The sequence below is a fragment of the Rosa chinensis genome, chromosome 3, assembly GCF_002994745.2.
Source record: "Rosa chinensis cultivar Old Blush chromosome 3, RchiOBHm-V2, whole genome shotgun sequence".
In the NCBI taxonomy this organism is placed as follows: Eukaryota; Viridiplantae; Streptophyta; class Magnoliopsida; order Rosales; family Rosaceae; genus Rosa; species Rosa chinensis.
This window is the reverse complement of record NC_037090.1, coordinates 13,554,917-13,569,877: the sequence shown is the minus strand read 5'-3', so window position 1 is coordinate 13,569,877 and position 14,961 is coordinate 13,554,917. Positions and strand designations below refer to the sequence as shown.

Genomic DNA, 14,961 nt, shown 5'->3' with positions numbered 1-14,961 from the left:
ACCAATCATTTTCTCTGTAAAGCAATCACTGAATCAATAATAGGAGGTATGTCTCTTTTTACTTTCTTCTTCCTTTGTTTTTCGTCTCCTTTTCAATAGCTCTGGCCCCATGAATTATCATGAGCTTTTGGTTAGTGGAGGGTCTATTAGCTGATTTAGCTCTATTGGGCTACACATAAGGAGGAGCTTCCATGACCCATAATCCTCCATATCCAGTAAAGTTGATTTGATACGAGTTTTCTAGACAAGAATTTTAGCCAACGGTCAAAAAAGAATACAATTATATCACCAAAACGCATTGGCAAAAGCTAAAAGGGCATCATGTCACTGCTGAGGCATATGATTCGTGCCAAACCCACCGACCGAAGACCACAAGAAAACAGACTACTGAGCCGATCGCATTACACCAGCCTAAGAGAGCGTTTTGAGACAAGAAAACATGGATGCAGACATGACGGATAGAATTTACCGATCAGGCGTTGCAACATCTTTATTATTGGAAACTTTACAAAAAAGACAAAATGATAACACGAGGTTTGTACCTCTTTCACGGACCACGTAACTTGGTCAATCACTATGTTACTGTTACAGTGGATCACACGATTCAGACTCAGGCGCACATGAGTGACTGATGTTACCAACATTATCCACCATGCTCAACACAATCTGTACAGAAACCAAGTCATTTCCTGGGTTTGTTACCTCAAATATGAGTATATCACAGCCTCACAGGCAGAGAGGGGGCCCATGAGGTATGAGACAGCCTATTTCAAGTCTCATTCATAAATAAATGTCCATAAATCAACATGGAAATAAGCTTATCAGCTTTTTCATGAAAATCAACTAATATATAATTGACTTCCCAAAGTATAAATATCTACCATTCACACCCAAATCAGTAGTAGTTATAAAATAATGATAAAGGAAACAATACAAGCACCAGTTACACAGTTGTAACAAATCAGTTTCTTTCCTAGCAGAGTGGTTGCTTTGCCTTAAAAATTTACCCATCATACACGGTTTTCTTAAGAACCACAGCAAGCTGATTTTTGAGCAGCTTGAGCAGCACCGGCTCCCTGGTCTGGTTGGTTGATCCTGATTGTCTGAGGCTGCATAAATTCAAAAAAAGGTAAATTTAGCTCCGTTAAGATCACAAGGCAATAAACTGGATTTAATCAAACAACCAACTGAAGTTGACATGTAAAGACTAAATAATTGATAACTTCCAAATAAACATCATTTCATCTACTTTCTAAATTACAATATTGGGAGAGAAGGATTTGATCAAGAGACCCACAGTTACCATCAGCTGGGAAATGTCCCACCACATACTTTGATATACCAATTGAACAACAGCCAAAAAATAAGAGAATCTCCTTTTCTTATCTAGGAGAGTAGGGTAATTAATGCATATCAAGGGACTCAACAAAAGAGAAATAACTGCCTGTATGATGGTAACTCAAAAGGATCATATCGATGTTAACAATTTATAAATACACAGAAGACCAAGTTGCATATGTAGAATTCAGGAGGAATAGGCAGCAGTTTAAATGGCTTGAATAGTTCCAAAGAATCATACCTCAGCCTTCGAGTCAGTATCAGCAAGTCTTTGCTTGATATCCCTAGCTATTGAAAAGAAGACCTCCTCCACATTCAGATTTGTCTTTGCACTCTGTAAACACAGTATCTTCAGCAAATGACAAAATAGCCAACTACGTTGTAAGGTAGAAGATGCCATCAGAAACTTACTGTCTCAAAGAATTTGATGCCATATTCATCAGCAAGTGCTTGACCCTTTGAAGTCGGTACAGCCTGAAAGAAGTTACTTGTCAATACCCGATTGAAAATCACCAAGTCACTTAACTTCACCGAACAGAAACACCCACACACAACAACAACAAAAACACGGAGAAGGGATGGGGAACAAACCCTTTTGCTTTCATCCATGTCAGCCTTGTTACCCACAAGGATCTTGTTGACATTGTCAGAAGCATGCTGTTCTATGTTACGAATCCAATTCCTAATGTCTGGATGCAGATAGGAAATTAGCTTGACCATCATATATATGCAAGAACAGGGAAAAGTAAAAATGTAAACAGATTCTACATAAGAAATGAAACCCATCTTTAGATCCTCCAAAGTTCAAGTTTAACAATGTCAAAATAATGAAAATCTTCTGTGTTTGGAAACTGAATAATGAAAATAAACATTAAATACTGTAAGTGATTAAGAAGTTACTGTTAAATGATGACTCATCAGTGACATCATACACGAGCAAAATACCCATGGCTCCACGGTAGTAAGCTGCACAGACAAAAGTGAATTAAGAAAGCTCTGAAAAAAAAATTTGGAAATCAAGGAAAGACTCCAAAAACTATTGAATCTATAAGGTGATATCAGAAGTTAACTTTGTCGTTAACCGACATTTTCATATTGAAAAGTCACAGCAGATAGGAAATCAATTAAGACCAACAAGAAAAAGTAGACGGTACTGCATAAACTATATGAGCTCAGAAATGGGTCCTATTCTGACCAGTCAATGAGCCCATACACACAACACAACTGAATACTCAAACAATGGCTAGTAACCACATCAGAAACTAAAAAAAAGAGTGGTTTTAACTGTAAGGTCTACACAGTTATACTATGTCCGTCTCCCAACAACAGAAGCAATAAGGTAACAGAAAAAAACCCTGTGAGGCTGGAATCATATAAGACCCACCACATCCAAAGTAACCATGGGGCATAAAAATTAAAACAATAAAAAAACTCAAAATAAGAAAGGCCCATAAGCCACCCCATCTGAAATCTTGCAATATCTCAAGTTAGACACTTGGACTAGACAACCGCTTGAACAGAGTATTACTTTTTTTTTTTTTTCCAAGAGGTCTTTCAGGTAGATTGACATAGGCAAAAACTGATCCCGTTATAGAAAAGCGATACATAGTAACACAGAAGGTCAAGCACTCAAGAAACAAGATTTTTACATGAGATGGTCAGACTTTGTTCACGAATTTTTAACAGGAGACAAACACTAGTAAAAGTTTTCAGTCTACTCTTGAAAACTGCAATTACTAACATCTACAGAGTGCCCATCCAATTTGAATTTTCAAACCATTTACACAAATCCAGTAAAGCTGAAGATAACGGGTCGCTGAAAATTAAAAACATTAAAGATTTTTGGTTGATACACGCTCACATGCGCAGCTGTGATCAAACTTGCATTTAAGAGAAACTTGGACCACGGTTATGCACTCGAATTTAACTAAAAACACTTTAAAGCCACAGAACTAACCAGTTGTAATTGTTCGAAATCGTTCTTGACCAGCAGTATCCCAAATTTGCAATTTAATTCGTTTCCCATCAAGCTCTATGGTCCTTATCTTGAAATCAATACTGTCAAACAAATGGCAACCTAGAAAGATTCAGAAGCAATTGTAGAAGGAAGAGAGAACAAAATTACCGATACATTCATGCAAAGAAAATACGTACCCGATGGTTGTAATAAAACTAGTTGTAAAGGACCCATCAGAGAAACGCAAGAGAAGGCAACTCTTACCAACACCTGCAAATTCACATAAAAAAGGAAGAAATGGAATCAAACTCCATGCCAATGGCTGTAATATACACTAGGAGTTAAAGCAACATCAGAGAAATTTCAATGCTTAACACAACCAACAAAGAACTCAACTTCACACATATAACACTTGAATGAAGGAATTCAATAAGATAGTATGACTAGTAGCCTGATGATAGCAAGTAGAATTAGGCGAAACCACATAAAATGACATACTACAAGTATTTACATTACATAATATAAGTACATGGAATATAGCCAAGGATACCAAAATATACTTGTTTAACACACCATCCATAATGGTGAACACTCCTGCTCGCATGTGATATGCCAACAATTTTCCGCCAGTTAAATGTAAGAGTCTACCCCCATGAAATAGCAGTTGAAATCAAACACACTAGTTTATGTATTATAATGAAATGGTGTCTCAGTATGCTGCCCCCTGGAGACTTCCTAAGGTGCTGTCCCCTAGAAGATTCACTAATCGGTAAAGTGCAATCTAGAAACACTGGCTAAATATTGCTCCGCCATAAAATTGGCATACAGATTTAAGGCAGACACTGTGTTATATTAAGTTGAGTCCTAGAAAAACAGCACTTAGTTGTAGCTCAAACATAGGGTTCAAACTTCGATACCAAACAGCACTGAATTATTTTGAAAATGCACAAGAAACCTGAACTAGAGATATCACACAAAATGAGTCCCCAACATGAGTCAACAACCGGTAAGGTGCATTCTAGCAACACCAGCTAAAACTTTGCAATGACATAAAATTGGCTTACAGAATTAAAGCAAACATAATGTAATGTCACGCCGAGACCTAGACCTAGAAAAGCAGCATTTCTCTGTAGCTCAATACGTCAATAATGAACAGAAGCAAATCATTTCGAAAATGCACAGGATATAAACCTGAACTACAGATATCACACAAACTGCCAAGTCAAAAACGAAGCTATACTTTGAATTTATTTAACTCAATTCATGCAAAACTGAACCAACAACTCAGACTAGCAATTCTATCGCCATCAGAGCCCAAAACGTCCGTTTACTTTGGGCATAAAAATTACATCTAAAATTTACAGCAACCAAAACAGATTAATCAACTGAATAAGGGAACAGAAACACTCCGAACCCTAATTACAGCCCCAAATCACCAACCAATAGAGACACACAGATACGATCCAACAATGTCAACACATGACGTGTGAGTCCGTCAGATCACAAATTTCAGAGGGGGTCGGGGGGCAGAAACGTAAAATCGTACCGCTGTCGCCGATGAGGAGGAGCTTTATGAGGTAATCGTAATCGGCGCGAGCTCTGGCGGGTGGTGCAGCCATGGCGAAAGGAATCCCAAAGCCACAGAAATAGAAAACACTGATGGCAATAAACCCTAGCGAGAGAAATAATTCAAACACAGAGAGAGGTAATGATATAAATAAAAATTTATAGAAGGAACCAAAAAGGGAGAAAATTAGAAAAATAGAGGAGGAGAAATACCAGATCAGGAAGGAGGAGGAGAGTGAGATCTAAGCAGATAGAGAGAAAAGAGGAGGGAAGCAGTAGAGTCCCTGATACGTCAGCAGACTCACCACCCACAGTCGGCCTTTGATTTTTTTTTCCTTTTTTTTTTTTTAGTCATATTTTTTTAAATTGAGAGGAAGTTATTGGGTGTGGTTAATGTACTGTGTGTCCGAGTTTTGATGATGTAGGAGAGGAGTTCCTGACCGAGTCATTGTCAAGGCAGTGCAATCATGTGGATGTGAATCACACCTCCTCTTCAGGAATGTTATGATAAGTGTTTAGGGTAACCTAAAAATGGGAAGAAAAAAAAAATTATATTCGATGAGTATATATATTTTTTTGAATCAAGGCAAAAGGCTAATATATTGATCACAACCCAGAATGACCATTGTATACCCTCCTGCTACCAATTAGGGGTAGGTAAAAAGTTATGTTAGTACCCACAGTGGTACGTAGAAACTAGGACACTCATTTGATATTAAATAAATTCGAAATAGCATGAATCTCCCTTTGGTAATACTCCAGAAGATCCGCAAGAAACACAGAAAGTGCATTGCTCCCTAAAAAACTTAGGAAATTATTGAAAGTAAAGTAAGTTACTAACAAAATGCAAGCCCAAAACAACCAAGCCTAATTTATTCAGGCCCAAATGGGAACAGCCCAAGGACAACTTCACCAAAGCCTAAGCAAAATCGGCCCAAACCCGTCATCTTCGTCCCGTGTAGCCGCCCATCACAGCCACGTCATGTGTTGGCATAGCCAACGTCGTCACTGCATCCCGAAACCTCGCTACCACAACTCCAACAACCGTGAACCCCAAAACGGCTGAAAAGCATCGAAACCACCGCTGAGGCATGATCTGCCCAACTTAGAGCAAACCATCCAAATCACAGCTCTCGAGCCCGACTATTAGAGTACTCGGGTATATGTTATGAATAAGTGTGATTAAATCGTCTAGTTACTCTCAATTTTAGATGGCTATATAACTCGTGTGGAAGTAAAAAATGAGGTCAACAAATCCTAGATTTTAAATGTAAATACTGAAATGTTTTTAATCCTCGGTTCACTAAAAAAATACCTTAGTGAACAAATTAAATTATGAGACATCTCATATGTGTGACGCACTCAGCACTGAAATCGTCTCTTATTGTATAAATCATTATGCTGCCTCTATGAGAGCACCACACTACTACCACCTATTATACCCTTCGTTAGGTGTAGAGGTGGTAAACGGGCCGGCCCGGCCCATTTCAAGCCGGCCTAGTCATGCTTCGTGCCGTGTTTGGGCCGGCCCATTTATTATCGTGTAGGGCTCATGCCGGCCCATGGCCCGAGTCCATATCGTGTCGGGCCGTACTCGTGTCTACCCATTATAAAGCACGATTTTAAAATCTTAATTTGAACAAATAAAAAATAATTTTATTTAACTATTTAGAAAATTAAAATAAATTAAGTTCTACAATGTTTTTCTTAATCTTAGCTTTTTAAGATTAGATTTCTAATAATTTTTTATATTCCACTATAAGAAAAAAAGAAAGAAAAAAAATCAAAATATATTGTTTTTAGTATATTATTGTGAGATTAATCTTTATTAATATAATGAAGATTTAGTATCTATTATTCTTTCCTTCATTCAATAGTTGTATTATTATGAGATTAGTCTTTATTAATAAACATATATTTAATATTTGGAAAAAATACTTATGTCAAAATAAAGATATAATGTTTTGTTTCATTATTTTGATAATATAAAAGAAAGCATTGGTGGAATTGTCATGAGATTTTAAATAAAAATGTCTCATATTCACATCTCATCATTGTAGTTTTTTAATATTTTTAAAAACAAAATGAAATTTTGTGTTTGTAACAGGCCAGCCCACAATATGTCGTGCTCGGGTCGTGCCAGGCCCATTACGGGCTCGGGCCGGGCCAATAGGCCAATATTCTTAGGCCCAGCCTGACCCGTTATCCTAACTTGCTCGAGTCGTATCGGGCCACTAACGGGCTTGGGCCGCTTTTAAGCGTGCCAGGCCCGTGCCGTGCTCATGATTAGTGGCTCATTTGCCACCTCTAGTTAGGCGTTGTCACCGTGGGAGTTGGGCATTTCACAAAATCATTGGGAATTAGAAGTTACCTCCTAATGAGGCAACTCCAAAAAAGGGTTTAGTCTTAACAAAGAAATTGGTGTTGATATCAAATGGAGAAGTCTATGCAACTTTTCCTAGTTTCCTACAACATTTTTCCAACACTCACACCCACCAAAGTCAAAGACTTGGGTCACATCATTCTCCCTATAACACGGTTGGACTCTCAATCAAGCTCTTTTTCAATCCAAACTTGATAATTGCTTTATAAGATGACATTGGGCTTAACATACACTCACAGGCTTATTAGTACAATTATGTAGGCATTTCTATTGGTCTCTTTTGGGTTTGAATTCAAAACAATATAAGAATATTTAGATTAAAAACTAGGGGTGGGTAGAAATCGAACCGGCTCGGAAAACCGGCTCGAGGACCGAACTGGATGAAACTAGACTGGAAAAATGAATTAACCGGACCGGACTGGATTTTTACTGTTCAGGACCGAGTTTAGCTTCAGAACCGACCAAAAATAACCGAACCAGTCTACATATTTAATATTTATTTAAATTAATATTATTTTACTTAATTTAGAATTATTTTTATATTTTTTAGATGGCTGTCGAATTTTAATTGGTGGAAATCGGGTTACAGCTACTCCCTGCTACACTAGATTACTCTTAATGAGAGAAAACCCTAGCTGACTAAGTCAGCCTCTCATTTCGACTCTGCCTCGTCTCTCTCACTCACAGTCACAGCCAACCGAAGATGCCGACTGCACCAAGTGAATCCCAACTCCATAGTTAAACAGCCAAGCGTCGTCAAAATCAAAAGCCGGTGGCCTCTCAATCTTGACAAACCCCAACACTTTGGTGCAAAAATCAACCGATTCAAAGCCATCAAAGGAAGTTAGCGCTCTTCCTTTTGATCTTTCCTTTCATGATCTTTTTCTTTGTGTTGGTTTTGCTCATTGTTTGATAACTTATTCTCTTGCCCATTAGAGTCTTCTTCCTTCCTCTGCTGCGTCTGAGACATTTTGCCTTTTCTCAGCTGATTGACGACGCCAAGTCGCCAACGCTCTTCTCAGCTTTCATCACATCTCTGGATGGAATCGGTATGGAGAGCATCAGCTCTCATCTCATCTCATCAGTTTTAGAGTTTGATTTTGAATTGATTTTGAGTTCCATTTTGAATTGATTTTGAGTTCCAATTTGGATTCAGCTTGTTTAGGAGCATCCGTTTCGGATTGATCTTACTTGAGTTCTATTTTGGGTTCAGCTTGTTTTGATTTGATCTGAAGTTTCTTGCTTGCTTCTTCAGTTCGATTTTGGGTTCAGCATTTCAGCTTGTTTTGAAGTGATCTTTCCTTTCTTACTTGCTTACTTCTTCAGTTATTCTAATGAGCATGAGAGCATCAGTTTGGTTTTCTTAATCAGTGCTAATGAGAATTAATTAATCAGTATCAATATAACTGATGCCAATGATTGTTTGAGAATTATGGTTTGATTGCTTTTGTTTCAATTTACTAGTTTGAAAGAATTTTTTAGCTTCTCTGTTATTTTTGTTTGTATATGATTCTTTACTGACTTGATTATTTCTTGTCTGCTAAATTATCATGCTAATTCTGTTTTTTATTTTACTGTCAGGGAAGTGGAGCATCGCAAACTCTCAATGCGACACCAACTAGGTCAAGCACCGAAACAACACCAACTGCTACAAGTGAAGCTGCTGCACCGCTTTTGCTTCCTCCCCCACCACCTTCTGCAGCTGCTGCTCCAATTAGTGAAGCTAAGTATGTGAAGAGGAATAACCAATTTGTAGCATGGGACCATTTTGAGAAGATGAGGAATTCGGATGGTACTCCATTGGAGAAACCAAAGGCTAAGTGCAAGTACTGTCCCACCATGCATGTATGCTTGCGACTCAAGATCAAATGGGACAACATCCATGAGGACTCATATGCACTACCAATGCAAGAAGTGTCCAGTGATGTCGCTTTTGGGAGCGCATAATTTAACCCTGAAATATCGTTAGTAGTATAAGCAAATAGGGATCGTTCTATTCCGGGGATTGAGGGTACACTTGTAATTGTGAAACAAATAAAGAAAAGTATTATTTACAAAAATAAAATAAAGAATAAAAATATATACAATTGTATAAACAAATAAAGAATTAAAATAATAAAGTATTATTTACAAAAATAAAATAAAGAATAAATATATACAAGTAAACACAAATAAGGGGGGGATTAGGATTCTTAAAATTAAAATTAAAATAAATAAAATAAAGAAAATGTAAAAACATATATACAAGGGTGGAACGCAAGGAACAAAGATCAAAATCAATTCCATGTAATCAAATTCGATTCAAACCCTATAATTGTTCTTCCAAGTCATGAGAGAGGAGTTGATCATGTGAAACATTCGAAAGCAAATGATTTCCCATATTTTACTTTTCAATGCTAATTAACCTAAGCGAAAGCACCTAGATTAATCCTATCAAACATGCAATCAAGCCCTAGAAAGCTAGTCAATCATGACATGCTCAACGCATTAGACATAGAGAAAGGCTATCAACTCAAGTGTACAACTTAGTTATGGAAAAGTCCACCTAATTGCAATCCTCTTCAATTAAATTCGATTCTTGTCCAGAACCTTTACTACTTTTGATTCAAGTTACACAAAACGAAAAGTCGATTTCATGTTCTTAAACCTAGCACCAATTACATGCAAATCCTATAAGTGTCGACCCAAATAAGATAAACATATAAAAGTTTTCTATCAAGCAAATTTAATCGAACAAACTCACATAAGCAACTTAGAATCACAATTATAGAATTCGAAAACTTTATTTAAACATAGAAATTGGGCTTAAACTTTGCCCTTAACATTATTTGTTAACTAGAATTCATAGTTTTACAAAATCAAACAAAGAAAACAAGAGAAAGGATATAATACACCTTGAAAGATGAATGATAAAGCCTTGAGACGAAGAACTTGAAGATCCTTGAAAGCAAGCAATCTTCTAGGGACGACACAAGGGTGGATGGCGGTTGGGAAATTGATGTATTGCATGGCTTCTCTTTCTCTTGGCTTGAAAATGAAGAACAAGAAAACTAGAGAATGGAAAAGAAATATGGAGAGGAAATGGAGAGACAAAGAAGATGAGATGGATGAAGGAATTGGTATTTTGAGAGTGAGAGGAGAAGTGTATTTATAGCCCAAAAAATGATGAATGGAGGGTGGAGATGAACATAAATGAAGGGCTAGATATGTTAGACAAATTTGTAAAAAATATCTTCCCACTTGTTTATCACTTGTTCAACTTGAATTGATTTTCCTCCTCAAGATTTTCCACTTGGTTGCAACTTTGATTTTCCTCCTCAAGATTTTCCACTTAGTTGCAACTTTGATTTTCCTCCTCAAGATTTTCCACTTGGTTGCAACTTTGATTTTCCTCCTCAAGATTTTCCACTTGGTTGCAACTTTGATTTTCCTCCTCAAGATTTTCCACTTGCTTGGAGGTCCTAAAAATAGAAACTAATAAGAAAAATAGAAACTTTCCTAAAATGAAAAATGGCAACTTACTAAAAATGATAAATAGAAACTACAAAAATATAAACTTTCTACAAATAGGAACTTTCCCAATCAAAGAATGGAAACTTTCCTAAACAGGATTTTAATAAGGAAATAACGTAAGAAATGTAGGGAAATGCAGTTAAAACGTCGCATTAAAATGCTCCTATCAAATTCCCCCACACTTAGCTTTTGCTAGTCCCTTAGCAAAATCATACTAAGACACACACTAAGACTCAACGAAAATTAAAGACTCTACAAAAACAATGACTCTATTGCCCTTCAACTTTTTGTCTCAGAAATCTCCTACTTTCACAACATCAAGATTAGCACTCAACCAAGAATCAATATGTAGATATTCAAGAGTTAATTAAAACATATAATCCACACATACACAAGTAGGACTTGGTTGTAATAATGGTGATGGTTTCTGTTAAGCATGCTTCGAACAAGTATGATTCATATCCTCACAAGGTATATCCACTCTTTCTTCTCTCAGAATTCAAGACCATGCTTAAAAGCTTATAATCACTCAATTATATGTGAGAGAAAATATTTTGAGGCAATCAAATAGCTCACATATATAAGAAACGAAAAGCACTTTGTGAATATAATTTTTTTGAAAAGATCTCATGAAGGATATCAACTACTTGCATGGATGGACCCAAGCCATAGGTTCAACTCTTGTAACTCATCTCCACAAATCAAAAGCTGTCCCATCTTAAGGATCAAGAAGGTCTTATTAAGGGTTGTAATGGGGCCAAGGCTCAAGGTTTTAAGAAACGAAAGGTAAGGAATTTCACAAAGTGTCCTAAAAACCTAGCAGAGCTCATGTAGATGTAGAGACTTCTAGAAATCCACCAAGATATATCAAAACGTCACATCCCATAGAGGTTTTATGAAAGGGCCAAATGTCTTCATGTTGGGCCAAATCTTCACTCTAAACTTCCCTCGAACTAGTGAATTGGACAAAGACCAAATTTTCCAATAGTGGGTCTTCAATTCAAAACAAACTCCAAACTCACCAAGTATGGAGGACTAAAATCCATATACATTTTTTTTTTCTTTCTTTTAATTTTCTAGCCGTACACATTTTATTATTATTTTCCTTTCATTTTTCACGGCTTTCACATATTTTTTTCTTTATGGACAAGTCTACCCCCACACTTGAACTTTCACCTCTTCTCAGTTTTCATCCTTAGCACCAAACCCACATAGTATGTCTCAAAAGATAGCTCCACTAAGTTCTTAGAACAAAGGGTAGGGTTGTAACTATACTAAGCTTCATGGTTAAGGGTTTTAAGGGTGATGAATGAAAAGGCATAATGTAGGCTCAAATGGGCTTATCTAGGGGGTCCCACGACGGGCACAAATAGGGACACATGCTTATTTGGCAATGGTGGTAATTCCTAGGTTGCCTCTATCCCTTCCAGAATCAGGGCCATGTATTGATATAACGTTTCAACAAGCACAAGAGTGAATTCTAGCATTCTCTAGTCCATTAAACTTAATCTATGGCAAGCAATCAATCAAGATGAAAAATAATGAGATCATCAAAACATCGCCAAGAAATTAAGAATATGTTTTTCATTTATCACTCCAAGAAAAAGGGACATGGCTCAAATATCTCACATGGGCTTTTATGAATCAAAACTCATCCTAACATGCTCATATTCTGTACCAAGGTTACGAAATCCATATCCACTACACATGCATGCATTTTTCATATATCTCAATTAACCAAAGAATACCATTTTAAAAATCATCTCAATTTTGTGATCCTCTTTTAATCATGATTTCAGAGATATAGAATCATCCTAGACAGTTGAAAGGGCATCCTAAGACTCAAAAACAAAAACAAAAGTAACCAAATTTTTTTAAATTTTTGACATTTTTCGAATTTTTTTTTGTATTTTTTCAATATATATGACTCAAGATAAAAGTGTAAATCCCTTCCCCCACACTTAAATATTGCATTGTCCTCAATGTAATCAAGCACAAGCATGCAATGAAACACTTAAGCATATAGGGATGAAATTTACGAACATAACTACTAAAACAAACAAGCAAAAACGAAAAAAAAAAAGATAAGGATAAAGAAACCAAATCTGATTTGCATGGGTTGCCTCCCAAGTAGCGCTTGGTTTTAACGTCTTCTCAGCCTAGACGTGGTTTCCTCTTGTCCTCAATTGGTGGAACCTTCAAAGCCTCCCTTTGGGTTTGGAATTGTATTGCTTGGAAGCTTACCACTCTCATGAAACTTGGTCATGAAGTCCACCACTTGTCCCATTTGCTTCTTGAGCTCTGCAATGTCCTTGGTATGGTTCTGTTGTCCTTGAAGCAAAGTCCTACAGATATGCAGACATGACTTAGTATAGTGTATAAATTTTTTTTTTTTAATTTTATATATATATTTTTTTAAAATTTTTTTTTTTGTAAATAGCTGAATTTAAAAAGACTGAATAAATGCAGTTTTTTTTTTTTTTTAAATATATAGGACTCAAAAATAAAAGACAAAAATATAAATCACTTCCCCCACACTTAAATATTGCATTATCCTCAATGTAATTAATTAAAAGCATGCAATGAAATAAGTAAGCATAGATAGAAGACATTTACGAAAACAAATCCTAAAATAAAAACTAAAGAGAAAAATTGAAAAATAAAAAGAAATAGGGAAAGAGAAAGCAAATCTGATTATATTCTGAATTGGGTTGCCTCCCAAGTAGCGCTTGTATTTTACGTCTTGCAGCCAGACGGTACCTACATTAAATAAAGTTAGTAACTATAATTAACAAAGAAATACAAAATAAAACAAGTATAACTATTAATTAAAAACTACAAGTATAATTAACAAGTATATTGTACATAAGACACAAGTTAAGTACACAAGTGAGTATAAAACGTGAAAATTATTTTTACAAGTTTAAAGTGTGAAACAACAAAATAATTTACACGTATAGAGTATTCACAAGTATTTCTTTTATTATAAACATTATTGATATCGAATCAAATTCCAAGCGGTAAATCAAGTGGACGTGCGGCCCAAGTATAGTCGCCTAGACACAAACTCCCTTTCAAATCGTTTGGGCAACCTTACTGAAATGGCCAGGTGGGGGAGGGCGAACATGAGAGGAAAAATCCATTTTGGCATGAGCTACTCCCACATTGTGGTTTAGGCCCATTTGCAAGCACTTTTGGATTCAAAAACCCGTCATGAATGTTGTCCCCTTCCTAGACACCATTCCACATAGGCTATACTTACTAAGATGAAAAAGTTCATAAGTGTGAAGACAGTTCAACAAGTGTTAATAAAGGCCGCCCTCAACCTTAAGGGACCTGAGCTAGGTACCAATAAGGGGTTTAGGCCAATATTAACAAAAGAGACTTCACCTATTCCTCTCAATTTACAACCTACAATTAAAATTCGTGTTCAATAATATAAATAACATCCTAGTTAATTTAAACTAAGTTTTAAACAATTTATATACAACAAATATATACAATAAATGACACAATTTAACAAGTGATTTTTCAATCCCCGGCAACGGCGCCAAAAATTGATGTCGCTTTTGGGAGCGCATAATTTAACCCTGAAATATCGTTAGTAGTATAAGTAAATAGGGATCGTTCTATTCCGGGGATTGAGGGTACACTTGTAATTGTGAAACAAATAAAGAAAAGTATTATTTACAAAAATAAAATAAAGAATAAAAATATATACAATTGTATAAACAAATAAAGAATTAAAATAATAAAGTATTATTTACAAAATAAAATAAAGAATAAATATATACAAGTAAACACAAATAAGGGGGGGATTAGGATTCTTAAAATTAAAATTAAAATAAATAAAATAAAGAAAATGTAAAAACATATATACAAGGGTGGAACGCAAGGAACAAAGATCAAAATCAATTCCATGTAATCAAATTCGATTCAAACCCTATAATTGTTCTTCCAAGTCATGAGAGAGGAGTTGATCATGTGAAACATTCGAAAGCAAATGATTTCCCATATTTTACTTTTCAATGCTAATTAACCTAAGCGAAAGCACCTAGATTAATCCTATCAAACATGCAATCAAGCCCTAGAAAGCTAGTCAATCATGACATGCTCAACGCATTAGACATAGAGAAAGGCTATCAACTCAAGTGTACAACTTAGTTATGGAAAAGTCCACCTAATTGCAATCCTCTTCAATTAA

At 35.9% G+C, this 14,961-nt stretch overlaps 1 protein-coding gene across 1 annotated transcript; it reads right to left on the bottom strand.

The window, feature by feature from the left end:
• Window positions 1–783: 783 nt before the first annotated feature.
• Window positions 784–5,227, bottom strand: LOC112194735 (ras-related protein RABE1a). Its single transcript, XM_024334953.2, has 9 exons — window positions 5,075–5,227; window positions 4,842–4,967; window positions 3,493–3,565; window positions 3,296–3,396; window positions 2,239–2,304; window positions 1,930–2,027; window positions 1,750–1,812; window positions 1,580–1,672; window positions 784–1,109 (listed from the first exon to the last, which is right to left on the bottom strand). Exons 2-9 carry the CDS (start codon window positions 4,912–4,914, stop codon window positions 1,026–1,028), a joined length of 651 nt encoding a protein of 216 aa, XP_024190721.1. The 5' UTR covers window positions 4,915–4,967; window positions 5,075–5,227; the 3' UTR covers window positions 784–1,025.
• Between the last annotated feature and the right edge of the window lie 9,734 nt (window positions 5,228–14,961).

Coding starts and splice junctions, on each gene's coding strand:
- LOC112194735 (XM_024334953.2), bottom strand. CDS start 4,914: ATGGCTGCACCACCCGCCAGAGCTCGCGCCGATTACGATTACCTCATA. Junction 3,566..4,841: donor CCTCCTCATCGGCGACAGCG/GTACGATTTTAC, acceptor GTGAATTTGCAG/GTGTTGGTAAGAGTTGCCTT. Junction 1,813..1,929: donor ACATGGATGAAAGCAAAAGG/GTTTGTTCCCCA, acceptor AACTTCTTTCAG/GCTGTACCGACTTCAAAGGG.